We start from the raw sequence: 15,074 nt of genomic DNA, 5'->3' as shown, positions 1-15,074 counted from the left end.
TTAGTCAGATTTTAGTCATAGGATTTGTAGCCCACATCCATCAAGGGTCTGCTTATTTCCTTTTGAAATATTTCAATCCAGCAGAAAAAGCCCTTGTGCTATAAACATGGATAAATAGCTAGATCCAAAAAGGCCACACTTACTCTTTCATTAAAGAATGGTTGTGTTCAGGGCACCTGGGTGGCTCAGTTGGTTAAGCGAAGTGAAGCGACTGCCTTCGGCTCAGGTCATGATCCTGGAGTCCCGGGATCGAGTCCCACATCGGGCTCCCTGCTCAGTGGGGAGTCTGCTTCTCCCTCTCCCTCTCCCACTCGCCCCTCTTGTGCTCTCTCTCTCTCTCTCAAATAAAATAAATAAAATCTTTAAAAAAAAAAGAATGGTTGTGTTCATTTTTTAGTTTCTTTTCCTTTTTTTGGTTCATAATAATATTACCATTTATTGAGAAAAAAATACATCAAGACTCATGCTAAACATTTCTCAGATCGCCCCATTTTACAGAATAAACCTGAGGCTCAGTTCGGTGAGGTGCTTTGTTGAATCCAGAACTTTCTGACTCCATAAAGCTTGATTTTTTGGTTTTGTTTCTTTTTGCTAAGTGTCACTGATAAGATTCACACACCATATAATAAACTCGTTTACGGTGTACAATTACATGCTTTTTAGTATATTCAACAGAGTGAATTGTGCAACCATCACCCCAAATTGGGGATGTTTTCATCACCCCAAAGAAACCCTGTACCCTTTGACTATCACTCCCACCTCATCTTCCCATCTACCGCCCCTTTCCCTGCCCTAGGCAATCTCTAATCTACTTTCTTCCATTTCTGTAGACTTGCTTATTCTGGACATTTCGTATAAATTATATTATATGGTCCTTTTCATTGTTTAAAATAACCTGTGCACAAAATGGGATAAATCGCAATCCTTGGCTCATAATACACTGTCAACATTAGTCCATGTAGAGCCTGCCACTTAATTAAAAAACTAGACCATTAATAGTAATTCACATCCCTTACTGTGCTTTTCCTCCATCCTATCGCTCTGCCTCTCCCATCCAGAGGTAACCACTTGTGTTTACCCTTCTCTTGTGTTTTTATATGTAGTTTCATCACAATCTATATGCATTTACAAACATTTTAGTCATTAGTTTGAACTTTATAATAAAGTTTGAACTCCATGTAGTCATAGAGTAGTAAGTGGGACTCATTTCTTTTACCCAGTATGTTACTGAGACCCACCTATGTTGGTGTATAAAGCTATGGCTTATTCATTTTTCTTTACATGACTCTACCACAATTTATCCAGTCTCATGCCAATGGCATTTGTGGGGTTTTTTCTGGTTTTTCTGCTATTATGAACTGTGCTATTGTCTCTTGGCTTACGTGTACAAGCATTTCTCAAGTAAACACTCGAGGATAGTCTTAGTAAATGGTAAAGCAACTGTTTCCTAAAATGACTGCAATATTTTACACCCCATCAGCTATGTGCAAGAGACCCTGTGGATCCACATCCTCTTCAACCTCAGTATCTTAATTTTTGCTAATTGAATGGGTCTGAACTGGTATTCCACTACACTCTTGTTTTGCATTTCCCTGACTTATGTGTTTATGGTCCATGTTTACCCTCTTCTGTGAAATACTTGTTCATGTGCTTGGCCCATTTTTTTCTATTGGGTTCTTTGTCCTGCTTATTGATTTGAATTTATTTTAATCTTTTGTCAGTTCATGTGTTGCAAATACATATACATATAAACATTTTAGTCATTCTAATGACTAATGTATATGTTGAATGTATATGTTTATGTTTTTCTCAGTAAGACTTTTTTTTTTTTTTTTAAAGATAACCCAGAGATCAAAAGTCGCATGCTGTACCAACTGAACCAGCCAGGTGCCCCACAAATACTTCTTTTAATAGACTGTATTTAATTTTCTTAAAGGTATCATTTGGTAGGCAAAAGGCCCTAATTTAATTTAGTTAGTTTACACATTATTTAATCTAGATAAAATATATGAGACAACTGTTTTCAAAGTAGTGGGCAACAGACAACACAAGACTGGAATTACTGAAGTGGAACTCATAAAGTAAGTTCTACAATAGTCTAACCTCTCTATCTCAGGACAACTTCTCATGAGCAGTGCATTGGGCCACAGTCCAAGCAAAGCATGGCAGTCCCACTAAGCTGATGAGCCAGAGATCAGAGATTGGGGCAGCTGAGCAAGGAGGAACTGTGTGGACTGAATGATGTCAAGTGTGTGCGAAGCCCTCAAGTCCATGGTTGATGGCTGGATGGTACATAGCTTGAAAGATAGGTGTATTTTAGTGGGAAGCATAACTCAACTATTACACAATTTCTGTATTTCAGAGGTTTCTAGGAGAAAACAAGACTTTTTAAAAAAAAGATTTTATTTATTTGAGAGAGAGAGAGATTAGGAGAGGGGGAAGGGTCAGAGGGAGCAGCAGACTCCCTGCTGAGCAGGAAGCCCGATGCCATACTCAATCCTGGGACTCCAGGATCATGACCTGAGCCGAAGGCAGTTGCTCAACCAAACTGAGCTACCCAGGCGCCCCAAGAAAACAAGGCTTTAAATTATCCTTATTTAGTGCCTGTTATTTAGTGTCTAAAACCATCATGATGGATGGTCACTTACTTAAGATATGTTAAGTATTAATTATTATCCTAGGCATTCACTATATTTTTCATTTTTCATAGCAATCCGATGAGATAAATCCTCCTGTCTCTCATCTACAGGTAAAGGAACTATGAAAGCTCAGTAACCTGCCCAAGAAGTCACAGAACTACCTAACGATAAACCCAGAGTTCAAGCCGAACAGCCTCCGGAGGCTTCACACTTGGCATGGGCGCCCCAAGACGGGACTCCCTACGGTACAGGCACACCAGCTCCGTAACCTTCACTAATTTCCATTCAGTTCTACTCAGTATTTAATGAGCTAGAAATTGTTAGGGGCTGACCATAGGAGATCATTAGGCCCAAATAATATACCATCAAGAAAGACAGATGTGCAAAGACAATGTAACAATGTAGTGATTTGGTAAGAGGCTGTAGAGGGAGGGACCAGGAAGGACACAGAGAGGGAACCTACCAAGTAGCCTGGCACAGAGGACAGGTTTTGCGGAGCTGATAGGCTCTGGGTTATGAATCCCCTCTGTTCTTCACCTTGCTCCCTAGCTCAGTGCTCTGCAGGTTATAAACACTGACTAAACTGGGAGGCAGGACAGACAGGACAGAGTGTGATCTTTGGAACCACACTGCTCAGGTCAAGGTCCTGCTGCCAACACCTACCTTGTGCAAGTCAATCTGTGAGACCCCACTTTTTTTCTAGGTAAAACAGGGGTAAGTCTTAGGATTCTGGTGACAGTAAGATAAAATGTAAAGCCCGAAGTGCTTGATAAATTTTAGCCATAATAATTCATGAAACTGACTTTAGTGGACCTAAAATAATTTCACAGTTGATTCGCACTGCTCTTACTGCCTGATGTGATATGAACATTTGATATAAAAGTTCTAGGAAACTAAGCTTTGTGTGGAAACCAAGAACCGTATCTACTCATTTCTCTTTCATTCCCACCTCCATTTGCCAGAGATCATGAGAACTCATCAATCCTGTTGAACAGCTTTTGACTAAAGGTTTCAAGGAGCAGATGCCGTGGCAATCCCAGCCTATGCCTTGAGATTTTGTCTGTGTCATCTGGGGATTTCATTCCTATAGTGTTGCTCTTCTGCAGAATTCCTACACAACCCACTCACCAACTCCCAGAAGTAAAACTGGCCCTACTCATGTGGTAGCTTGAACTTGGTTCACGTTGGTCTGTGGGCACCTACTTGTTTCATATGTATATTATAAGGATGAGTAGTTATTTGTTGATAGTCATCTCACTAAGTATAAAATATTGAATCAAATTATTGACAAAGCATAATTTGTGCCCCAATTTTCTTGCAGATTTTTTTTTTAAAGATTTTATATTTATTTGAGAAAGAGAGAGCAGAGAGAGAGAGAGAGCAGGAGCAGGGGGAGGGGCAGAGGGAGAAGGAGAAGCAGAGACTCTCCCCTGCGCAGGGAGCCTGATGCAGGGGTTGGATCCCTGGACCCCGAGATCATGACCCGAGCTGAGCCGAAGGCAGACGCTTAACCAACTGAGCCACCCAGGCGCCCCTCTTGCAGATGGTTTTAAATTAGTAGGAGCATAAGCCATGGGGAAAATGTGTGGTTTGCCATCTAAATACTGGAGGTGCTCTAAAGTTAGTGGGTCTTCCTGGAACTCAAAAACAAGTTACCTGAACCATAAGGGTGTAAGCGCTGAGCCAGTCTGGAAGAAGCACTCGCTCTACTAGTTACCACAACATATTATAAAGTTCCAACTCCTGCTCCAGGAAAGCTGTTCCTGGCTTCTGCGCCACGCTTTCCCACTGGGCTGACTGGGTGACGCTGGGACACTATTTCACTGGCAGATTCTCTTCCACTGTCCAGCTGCCGACTGCCACATCCCAGGTTCCAAGAGAAAGGTGAGGGACACAGGAATTCCAAAGCATGTCTTAGATGATTGCTGTGCCCGGCAAACAACAACAAACTAGAGCCCTCTGAGTTAGGCCACCCCTCTACCCTCTTTGACCCAAACTAGTCTTCTAGAGTCAAAGGTAGCTCTATGTCAGGTCAGTTAGCCCCAGACTGACATGTCTTAATATCAAAAAAGAAAGAGGATTCCTTTCCTAAATCCTTCTCTGTTTCCAAAATTCCTCAACAGACCTCATGACCAATATATTCTTTTTTTTTTTAAGGATTTATTTATTTGAGAGAGAGAGAGAGAGAGAACGTGCACGCACATGCTTCCAAGCACCTGGGAGCAGGAGAAGGGGCAGAGGGAGAGAAGCAGACGCCCCTGCTGAGTGCGGAGCCCGATGAGGGGCTTGATCTCATGACCCTGAGATCATGACCTGAGCCAAAATCAAGAGCTGGACACTCAAGCGACAGAACCACCCAGGCGCCCCTCTAATATATTCTTTATGATGGTAAACCTACCATGGATCATTGAGAATCTTAAAGAAGAATATAAATTCACTTCACAATACTACAAGTTATGCTTTATTATACAACAGTCAGAAGCAAATTATTTGCAAATGGCAATAACTGCTATACAACTGTATTCTCTGATTAAACAAATGTATTTCTTATGTGTAGGTTATTCTGTAATAAATATTGTATTTCACAGTACAAAAAAGGAAAAATATGTATTTACAAAGAACAAAGGCAGTGAGACTGTTTCTTTAGCTATAATTATAATAAAAGAAAATATAAAAAAATATAAAAATGACTTTTTTGCAGCCATATAAACTACCTCCTAGAAACACCAAATAAATAATACATTCAATGATTACCCACCGAGCTACTATTCTGCAGCTACTCATCCTCATCTGATATAACTGATATTCAATATCAGAGTCCTGGATTTACAATACTGTGTTTTTTCACTGACTTCTTTATCCGCTTAATTTTTTTCCTTAAGACTTGATCATCTTGTTTGGAGATAAACCGAAAATATCTGCAACCTGAAAAAACAAAACAAAGAGTTTTAATACTTATCAATTCTTCAAGTATATTTCTAAATTTTTAAAGTTTTGCCTCAGCTCTGACGTACTAGTGATTATGAAATGGGGGGGTCTGTATGATGTATACCAGTGTGAACACATTCTAAGGGCCGTTACCAATGAAATGTACACTTCCTACACACGAAAACATCTCTGATCCGTCATAATCAGAGCACGTACTTCAACTGGTTTCTCACCCTGCCTTCCAAGCTCTAGTTAAGGTGATACGTGTATTATACACATATTCATATCTTAAATGTGCCTTCTCCAAAAGTAAATTACAGCTTCCCTTTCAATGTTAGCTTGTAAAACAGCCCAAGAGGCACCTGTAACAATAAGAAAGTTCTCTGTAAGAAAACTCCGAGGTGGGGCGCCTGGGTGGCTCAGTCGTTAAGCGTCTGCCTTTGCTCAGGTCATGATCCCAGGGTCCTGGGATCGAGCCCCGCATCAGGCTCCCTGCTCAGCGGGAAGCCTGCTTCTCCCTCTCCCACTCCCCCTGCTTGTGTTCCCTCTCTAGCTGTCTCTCTCTCTGTCAAATAAATAAATAAAAATCTTTAAAAAAAAAAAAAAAAAAGAAAACTCCGAGGTGAGGATTAGAATAAACAACTACAGGTCAGAAGAGATCAGAACTTAGCTAGTCATTCCAGCACCTAGCGAGCAGCCAGATGGTGACTGTGCAGCTCTGAGAAGTTCCTTCTACCTGCTTTTCATAGTCTTACAATGCTAAGCAGATCACTGGTTAAGTATTTCAGACATGAATCAAATTTCTGTAAAAAAAAAATGTAACCTGGACATTACAAGAGATTTTTTTTTTTTATATTTGATAAATGAGCAAGACCATCAATCACCTAAGAAAAACTAACTTCATTATAGTCTCAGCACGTACCTATCCATCCATCTTCTCTAGGAAACTGCTAGGATATATATTGTACCTACAGGAACCATTTTATTATCCCTGAGAACAGTATGGCAGAATTACTAATATTTTATTCGCTGGGAAGCAGTGTCTGTGGTTTTAATGTAATAACCTGTACTTCTAAACACACCTACCACTTTAGCAAAACCAAAATACTTTGTACACAGACCTCTGCTTCTATCTAGAATACAGAAAGATGGAGAATTTTGCTTCCACCCTAACACAGAGAAAAAGCCAAATAAACTACAAGCTCCCACCTCCTCATGAGCCACCGGACGTGGAGTCACGAGGGGAAAGGGCCTGGCTTGCCTTAGCAGAGCAGGGGAAGAAGGGCAGCTACCATACCCTACTCTAAGCATGAAGCAAAGGCAGACCAGAATTGAATCCTGTGATATAATGAGGGTCACCCGAGCACGGACCAAACCCAGTTCGACTCCTGAACAGATTGACTGAACCCCGACACTAAGGCCCGAAAGAAGAGATGGAACGCTTTTCAGGCATGATTATGCCTAATATTCATAGAGTACTTCTGAATGTATAAAGCACTTCAATGTGATGCTCACTCGATGCTTACAACCATCCTGTAAGCAACACAGACAGGTGTTAACAAAGCCCACTCACATAGAAGTCTCCCAAAGGTTAACTGCTGGACCTAAGTGACAGGGAAAGGTGACAAAATTGGAAAATCAGCCCAGGTTTTCAGACTTTGCTCAAACACAGACACCTTTAGTGTGTACTAGATGCCTCTATGCTCATAAGCAGTAGAAAATCACAGTCTGAAGCACACTTCTGTTCCTTGACGTGTGTTGAGAAATCTTACAATTGCTTTCATATTTATTTGTCCCCTTCCTCTGAGAAACTGGCATTTTATTAACCTTAGTAACCATCTGAAACAGTCACTGAGAATACTAATTCCAAAACAGTATCAACCATATCTAAAACCAAGCTGAAGAAGCTCTTTAGGATACTCTGAATTCTCTAGCAACAGCTTATGTTCGCTTCATCTCTGAACAGACCCAGCGGCGGTGGCACAAAGCAGAGTTTTCACAGCCAAGATAGTCCACAGAGAAAAGATCAATTTCCCTTTCTTTTAAGAGGATTTTTAAATAAGTTATAGGAGGTATAGGGGAGAAATGTTTCATCCTTATAGCAACAGATAGGTAAATATAATAGCAATTATACAACAATGAGGTCAGCGAAGAATATTTTTCTCTTTTTTTTATTATTTTTATTTATTTTTTCTTTCTAATACTGCAAGGTAGATAGTATCAGTAAACTTTCTATACAGTTGCTGTGAAAACAGTCTGCATCCTCTATGTTAATTGGCCCCTAAAGATACTCAAGTTACAGCATAAAAACCAACCACCACAATCAACAAGATGGAATCGCTGCTTCTAGTCCCCGGACAGCCCCAACAAGCAGATCACCCGGCCCCAACTCAACATTCACTTTCTCATCTGCCAGTTATTTCTCCAGCCTCTGATGTCCTTGGGCAATTACCCAGTAAGCTGTGGCATGAATGAATGGTCACCCTTTGTAATTTCAAAATCATCCAAAAGCTGTCTAGATAAGAAGAAAATAAAACCTTGTACCTTTTCCTAACAATATTCCAGCTACCAAAGCTTTCTCACAAGCCAATGCTTTATCCTCTTTCCAATCGCTTTTTGCCCAAAAGGAGCTGAAGTGAAAGCTTGGCCACCAGTTTTTCCTGGAGTTCCACTCTTCTTGAACCCAGGCAAGGTGATTCCTAGAAAAGAAAAATGTCAAAAGGGAAGGTCAGTGATGGAGGTGGACCTATACTGCCAGAATTTGAACTGAAGAAGAGTCTGTGGAGTCCCTTTTCAGGCAGCCGGGAAGATGGCGGACATTCAGACTGAGGCTGTCTACCAAAGCAGCCAACCATCTCTCAAAATGAGAAGAGGGTCCTGCTTGGAGGAACAGGCAAGGAGAAGCTCCTGCAATACTATAAAAACATCGGTCTGGGCTTCAAGATGCCCAAGGAGGCGACTGAGGGCACCTATACTGATAAGAAATGCCCCTTTACTGGTAACGTCTCCATCCGCGGGCAGATTCTGTCTAGTGTGGTGACCAACCAAGATGAAGTTGCAGAGGACCACTGTCATCTGCTGAGACTACCTCCACTACATCCAAAAGTACAACTGCTTCAAGAAACGCCACAAGACGGGGCGCCTGGGTGGCTCAGATGGTTAAGCGTCTGCCTTCGGCTCAGGTCATGATCCCAGTGTCCTGGGATCGAGTCCCGCATCGGGCTCTCTGCTCCTTGGGAGCCTGCTTCTCCCTCTGCCTCTCTCTCTCTCTCTCTGTCTCTCATGAATAAATAAATAAAATCTTCAAAAAAAAAAAAAAAAGAAACGCCACAAGAACATGTCCGTGCACCTGTCCCCCCTGCTTCAGGGATGTCCAGATCGGTGACATGGTCACAGTGGGCAAGTACCAGTCCTCGAGCAAGACTGTGCTTCAACATGCTCCAAGTCACAAAGGCCACTGGCACCAAGAAGCAATCCCAGAAATTCTGAGACATCTGTCCACACCCCCCCCGCCAAATAGTTATTTTCCCAGTCAGGAAAAAAAAAGTCTGTGGCAAGATGACAAGGAAGATGTTCTAATTTCTGAGTGTGACCATCCATGGTATAGCACATGCATGAAAGCAAATCCTTTTTGGTTCTTTAATTTCTGCTTTCCATTTCATTAAACAGCCAGTTCGGTACACACAGCAGTTAACAGCACACACCCTGAACTCAAAATCCTGGATCTGAATCTCAGATCTTCCATTTATTATCTCTGTGATCCTGGGCAAGTTCCTTAACCTCTCTGAGCCTCAATCTCTGTGAAGCTATTAACAGTCCCCATCTCACAGCATCATTATTAGATTAAACAGGCCCAGGAGTATAGTGGTCTCATATAAAGCTCTTTGCATGTTGTCTGGTACTTAGTAAAAGTTCAATAAATGTCAGCTATGATGATTATCACTTAAAAATTACTTTAAAACCTTACTTCATATGCTACAAAGAATTACTACTCAAATTAAGATGCCATTATTATACAAATACGTGAACACACAGGTTTGACAGTTGAACCCAGACAATGCTAAGTGTTTGTCAATAATTTAATTGAGCAAATACTTATTAGCACCCATGTGTCCCTGTGGCAGAACTTCTAGAGGTTTAAAAAACTGAATAGCACATTGCTCTGCCTTCATGAATCTTGCAGTTAGTTGGGGTTTATATGCTGCTGTAGATGTGGAAAGTAGTTTATAGTTATCACACCAAAACCATTTTATAATCAGCCCTCTTCCATCTCCAAGGTCAAGTCAGATCTGAAGCCTGAGACAAGTTCCCATCGATGATGAAGCTTCTAACCAATTAAGATGGATAGGATAAATAAATGAAACTTAACTTTGTCACAAAGTTAATCCCTTCCTCTGACAAAGTAAAAATGACCAGGACCACTCCTGCTGTCACTCGAAATGTGGCACTAATGATATCATGATCACAGGTATAGTTTCAGATATCCAGCTCACAATGGACTTAACAAATATTTGCTATGATGATCTTATGAGGCCCTCAAAGCCCCACTGAAAATTACTGAAAAACAGCTGGAAGAAAAGCTGCTTCCTATGTGATCTTACAAGATGATGACACACAGATTATCAAGAGCTCTACAAAGAGTCTAGTGAAGAGTGGGAATGCCATTATTTCCAACTTGAAAATGTACAACTTCCCGAATACTGCAGTGGTAAGGCACAGTACTTATTCTGACAGCATAAAAAATCTTAGCATCTGACTTTTTTTTTTTTTTTAAGATTTTATTTATTTATTTGACAGAGAGAGACACAGCGAGAGAGGGAGCACAAGCAGGGGGAGTGGGAGAGGGATAAGCAGGCTTCCCGCGGAGCAGGGAGCCCGATGCGGGGCTCGATCCCAGGACCCTGGGATCATGACCTGAGCCGAAGGCAAACGCTTAACAACTGAGCCACCCAGGCGCCCAAGACAGCATAAAAAATCTTAATAGAATTTTTGCATGTTTTACTTGGGACTGTATTTTCTTGCTTCTGATGTACTCAGAATAGCTGAGGACACAGTTCAAGAAATCAAAAAAAAAAAAAAAAAACATAAGCAAAGAACTTTGTTTAAACACTGAGAGATATCAGCTAAAATACTGGGAAATTTTACTGATGCTGATCCAGTAATAAACACTGTGTCTTTTACTTACCCCACTAAAGTCTGTCTCAGATATTTTCCCAAATATTTCCAAGCAGTTATATTTTTAGTGCATCCAGCAAAATCTAAGACTCCAAATAATACCTCCAACCCCAGTTTATGGTGGTCTTCTTTTTCTGCAATGGGCACAACAATTAGAGCTTACACAAAGTACTGAAGTACACAAGGCTAAAAATATATATATTCTATTGATAAAATACTACTGAGTTGTAAGCCTTCTAGTTTGGTTAACAGTTGAAAATAACTCATTATGCTTATACTCTCCTGTGATAAATCTGTCCTGGCTAATGAAGTCAGAGTGGTGGGTCTGATTTCTTTCTTTTTTTTTTTTTAAGATTTTATTTATTTATTTGACAGAGAGAGACACAGCGAGAAAGGGAACACAAGAAGAGGGAGTGGCAGAGGGAGAAGCAGGCTTCCCGCTGAGCAGGGAGCCTGATGCGGGGCTCGATCCCAGGACCCCAGGATCACGACCTGAGCCGAAGTGGCTCAGTCATTACCCGTCTGCCTTCGGTGGGTCTGATTTCTAAATGGGCTACATTCTACTGAGACAGGACATTATTTAAAGAACCTGCTCTCTCTTCTAACATGAGAGGACTGACGCAGCCCTAGTACCTACTGGACTTAAGCTGACTTCCTTCTATGAAGAACTATGTTCTTTTCTATACCGAGCTGAAATGCAGTAGAGATTAAAACGAGGTGAATTATACAAATTGAAGCCATTTCGCTTGTGCTACTACCTAATATTCTATAGCAGAGGTCAGCAAACTTTTCCTATGAAGGGACACATAGTAAATAGTTAAGCTTTGTGAGCCATATGGTCTTTGTCACAACTACACAACTCTGCTGTTGTAGTGCAAAAGCCACAGACAACACAAAAATGCTCCAAAAGAACTTGATTTATAAAAACAGGGGAGGAGTGGATTTGGCCATGGGCCATAGTTTGCTAGTCTATAGCTTGTCTGCACAAAGAGATACAAAACAAAAACTATTTACCTGATTTCCTCAGTAACCTATGGAATTCTAACATCAGTTTATGAGATGGTACAATCTGATACAAAATCTGGAAGAAAAAATAATCTTGTAATTTTTATACATTTCAAAGGCATTTCTCAAATTTAATTTTCCTTTTTTTTTTAAGATTTTATTTATTTATTTGACAGAGAGATAGACAGCGAGAGAGGGAACACAAGCAGGGGGAGTGGGAGAGGGAGAAGCAGGCTTCCCGCAGAGCAGGGAGCCCGATTGCGGGGCTTGATCCCAGGACCCTGGGATCATGATCTGAGCCGAAGGCAGATGCTTAACGACTGAGCCACCCAGGCGCCCCTAATTTTACTTTCAAAAATAAAGTTCTTACTGTCTAATAATCCCTCAGTAAATGAATCAAGGATTTAAAAGATACTTTACTTTCATCCAGTTACAATTTGGGTATAGAAAGGTGTTCTATGTAAAGCTTACTTTAAAAAATCCCTGTTAGGGGTGCCTATGGCTCAGTTGGTTAAGTGTCTGCCTTCGGCTGGGGTCAGGATCTCAGGGACCTGGGATGGAGCCGCAAGTCAGGCTCCATGCTCAGTGGGGAGTCTGCTTCTCCCTCTCCCTCTCTGATCTCTCTTGCTCTCTCAAATAAATAAATAAAATCTTTAAAAAAAAATCCCTGTTAATAACAAGATAGGGGGGAGGGGAGGAGAAATAGATAAGAACTTTTTATTTACTCCTTATATATTTTTATATTGTTTACCACACTTAAAAACTTAATTTCTTTTCAGAAGCCAGGAAAAAAAAAAGCATCAAAATCACACACAAAAAAAGACAATAAATATTTACTGATCACAAATATTTATATAAATCAAAAAGCCCAAAAGGGCAGGGGTGGCTATTTTGGAAGATTGTGTTCAGGGACACAGTACAGTAAGAGTACTCAAGAAAATATTTTTACCATTTTACCATTTTACACACTAGGGAGAAATTAAAGGTTTTTAATTCCTTCTTACTCATTTAAGAATGACTATTTTTATGAATATGTAAAACATAGGATTTAAAGTAAAATTATATTTTTCATTTCAATATACTTCACATTAGAAATCAATTTATTCTGTCTGCTCACTGGGGTCCTTTTGACCTTACACTGAAATTATTTCCTACAAAATGAAAAGTAAATTTTATTAATTACTCTTAGTAGTTTTAATAGTTTTTTTAAGTGGAGATCAATCACAATCAATATACCAATATCAGAGTATTTTTAAAACTTGGTTCCTATGAAATCACATTTGTCTTATGATTTAGGGAATTCTGCAAATGGCTCAATTCACTTAGGTTTTTAAAAACTTTTTATTGAAATACATGTAATAGAAACGTATACAAATCATGAGTGTGCCGTTCAACACATTCTTACAAAGTTATATGCACTCATATATTCAGCACCCAGATCAAAAGTTAGAACGTTATCAGAACCGTAGTAGTCTTTAGTTCGTTTTGGAGAATTCTTAGCCATTAACTCTTCAAATACTAGTTTTGTTTGTTTACCTGCTTTTGCCCTGTTCTCTCTCCTCTCCCTGGAATTCCAATCACAAGTATGTCGGACCTTAACCGAGTCCTCTGTATACCCTTTCATCCTTTCTGCTTTCTGTGCTTTAGCCTATTTTCTATACAGTTCATTAACCTTCTTCTGCTATGTTCAATCAGCTATCAAACCCATCTTTTGAGTTCTTAATTTCAAACATTGCATTTTTCAACAGGAAAACAGAATTTCCCTAAATCCATTTTGTCTTGAACATAATTAAGTGTTCAACATAGTTATTTTCTGTTACTTTTTTTTAAGATTTTATTTTTAATTAATCTCTACACCAACATGGGGCTTGAACCCACAACCCTGAAGTCAACAGTTGCATGCTCTACCGACTGAGTCAGCCAGGGGCCCCTGTTACATTTTTTAAAGTATTTTCAAAAATACCATTAGTGATTGACAATCTAAGTGAAGTCACCAACTTGCTTTTGATATAACTATCCTTAATATTTTGTTGTACAAATGGATAAAAAGAAATCTTGAATAAAATACCAACTTTAAAAATACTTTGCATTGAAATAAAGCCTGTTGAAAACTTTAAAATGTACAGTTTCCACATATCAAGTTTTGATAGTGTCAATTTTGATAAACACCTAAGTATAGATTAGAGTTAATGGACTTTTTTTTTTAAGATTTTACTTTTAAGAAATCTCTACACCCAATGTGGGGCTCGAACTCACAACTCCAAGATCAAGAGTCGCACACTCCACCAACTGAGCCAGCCAGGTGCCCCAGCGAATGTACTTTTTAAAAGAAGATTAATAGATAAGAATTTTTCTTGGGGCCCTGGTCAGCTAAGCGTCTGACTCCTGATTTCGGCTCAGTCATGATCTCAGGGTCGTGAGATCGAGCCCCGCATCAGGCTCCACACGGGGAGAGATCCTCTCTCTCCCCACCCCCACCTCTCTAAATAAATAAATATCTAAAAAAAAAATTTTAATGCATTCAAGTGTATACTTAAAATAAGTGTTTTACTATATGTAAATTAAATTTCAATAAAGCTGATTTTCAAAAAATATCAAAGCAGAACTTTCCCACAGGGTGGGATTTCCAAAATACTGATCCTCTGCCCTCAGCCTAACTTGGGCAAGGTGGTGGGGGAATGGCAGTGGAGGGTCACCCAGAGCCTGCAACCTTGTATGTCCACCTCAGGGCACACACAGTCATTTGCTATGACTGCTAGAATTTGAAGTTGGAATGGATGACCTAAGGATGTTTCAAAATTTACTTTTTTTTTTTTTAGTAATCTCTACACCCAATACAGGGCTTGAACTCATGACCCTGAGATCAAGAGTTGCATGCTCCACCAACTGAGCTGGCCAAACGCCCCTAAGAATGTTTTAAAGTAGATCCCCAACCTGGTTCAAGCATTGAAGTAAACATTTTATACCTTAAGCACACTTATCAGTTTCTCTCTCGGTGCCTTCTCTCTCTTTAGAAAGTTGTATAAGTAAATATGAGCATTTGGATTTGATGGGAACTTTTCATCATAGGCATAATTGGTGAGTACCTCTCGGGCTCCATCTTGATCCCCATAGAATTCCAACATCTATATAAAATAAGTCATAATGTCTTAGCTAAATTCTGTAGGATAGCTGTATGAAAGATAACGCACAACTTAACTCTGTTGATGGGTACAAAAATTCATTAAAATGACAAATAGCACTTACTGTAATGCCAGTTTTCGCTTTCACCAGCATATGTCACAACTCTATGGAACACAGATCACTTACAACAAAGGCCTATGTGGG

General features: G+C 40.0%; 1 protein-coding gene and 1 pseudogene across 3 annotated transcripts in view; one reads left to right on the top strand and one right to left on the bottom strand.

Annotated features, from left to right (window-relative positions):
• Positions 1–5,087: 5,087 nt before the first annotated feature.
• TAF1A (TATA-box binding protein associated factor, RNA polymerase I subunit A) overlaps positions 5,088–15,074 on the bottom strand; it is a 37,202-nt gene continuing 27,215 nt past the window's right edge. For 2 of the 3 annotated variants that reach the window (XM_032422357.1, XM_032422355.1), the window contains exons 7-11: positions 14,714–14,872; positions 11,757–11,823; positions 10,753–10,876; positions 8,112–8,266; positions 5,088–5,564 (exon numbers count right to left, since the gene is read on the bottom strand). In XM_032422357.1, the coding sequence (XP_032278248.1) occupies positions 5,452–5,564; positions 8,112–8,266; positions 10,753–10,876; positions 11,757–11,823; positions 14,714–14,872 (618 nt within the window). In that variant the 3' untranslated portion in view covers positions 5,088–5,451. The remainder of the gene's footprint in view (positions 5,565–8,111; positions 8,267–10,752; positions 10,877–11,756; positions 11,824–14,713; positions 14,873–15,074) is intronic. The other variant, XM_032422358.1, reaches the window with a different exon arrangement.
• Positions 8,305–9,531, top strand: LOC116643504 (annotated as a pseudogene).

Source organism: Phoca vitulina, unplaced genomic scaffold (genome assembly GCF_004348235.1).
Source record: "Phoca vitulina isolate PV1807 unplaced genomic scaffold, GSC_HSeal_1.0 scaffold26, whole genome shotgun sequence".
Taxonomy (NCBI): Eukaryota; Metazoa; Chordata; class Mammalia; order Carnivora; family Phocidae; genus Phoca; species Phoca vitulina.
The sequence above is the reverse complement of the archived record's forward strand: the minus strand, read 5'-3'. Positions and strand labels throughout refer to the sequence as shown.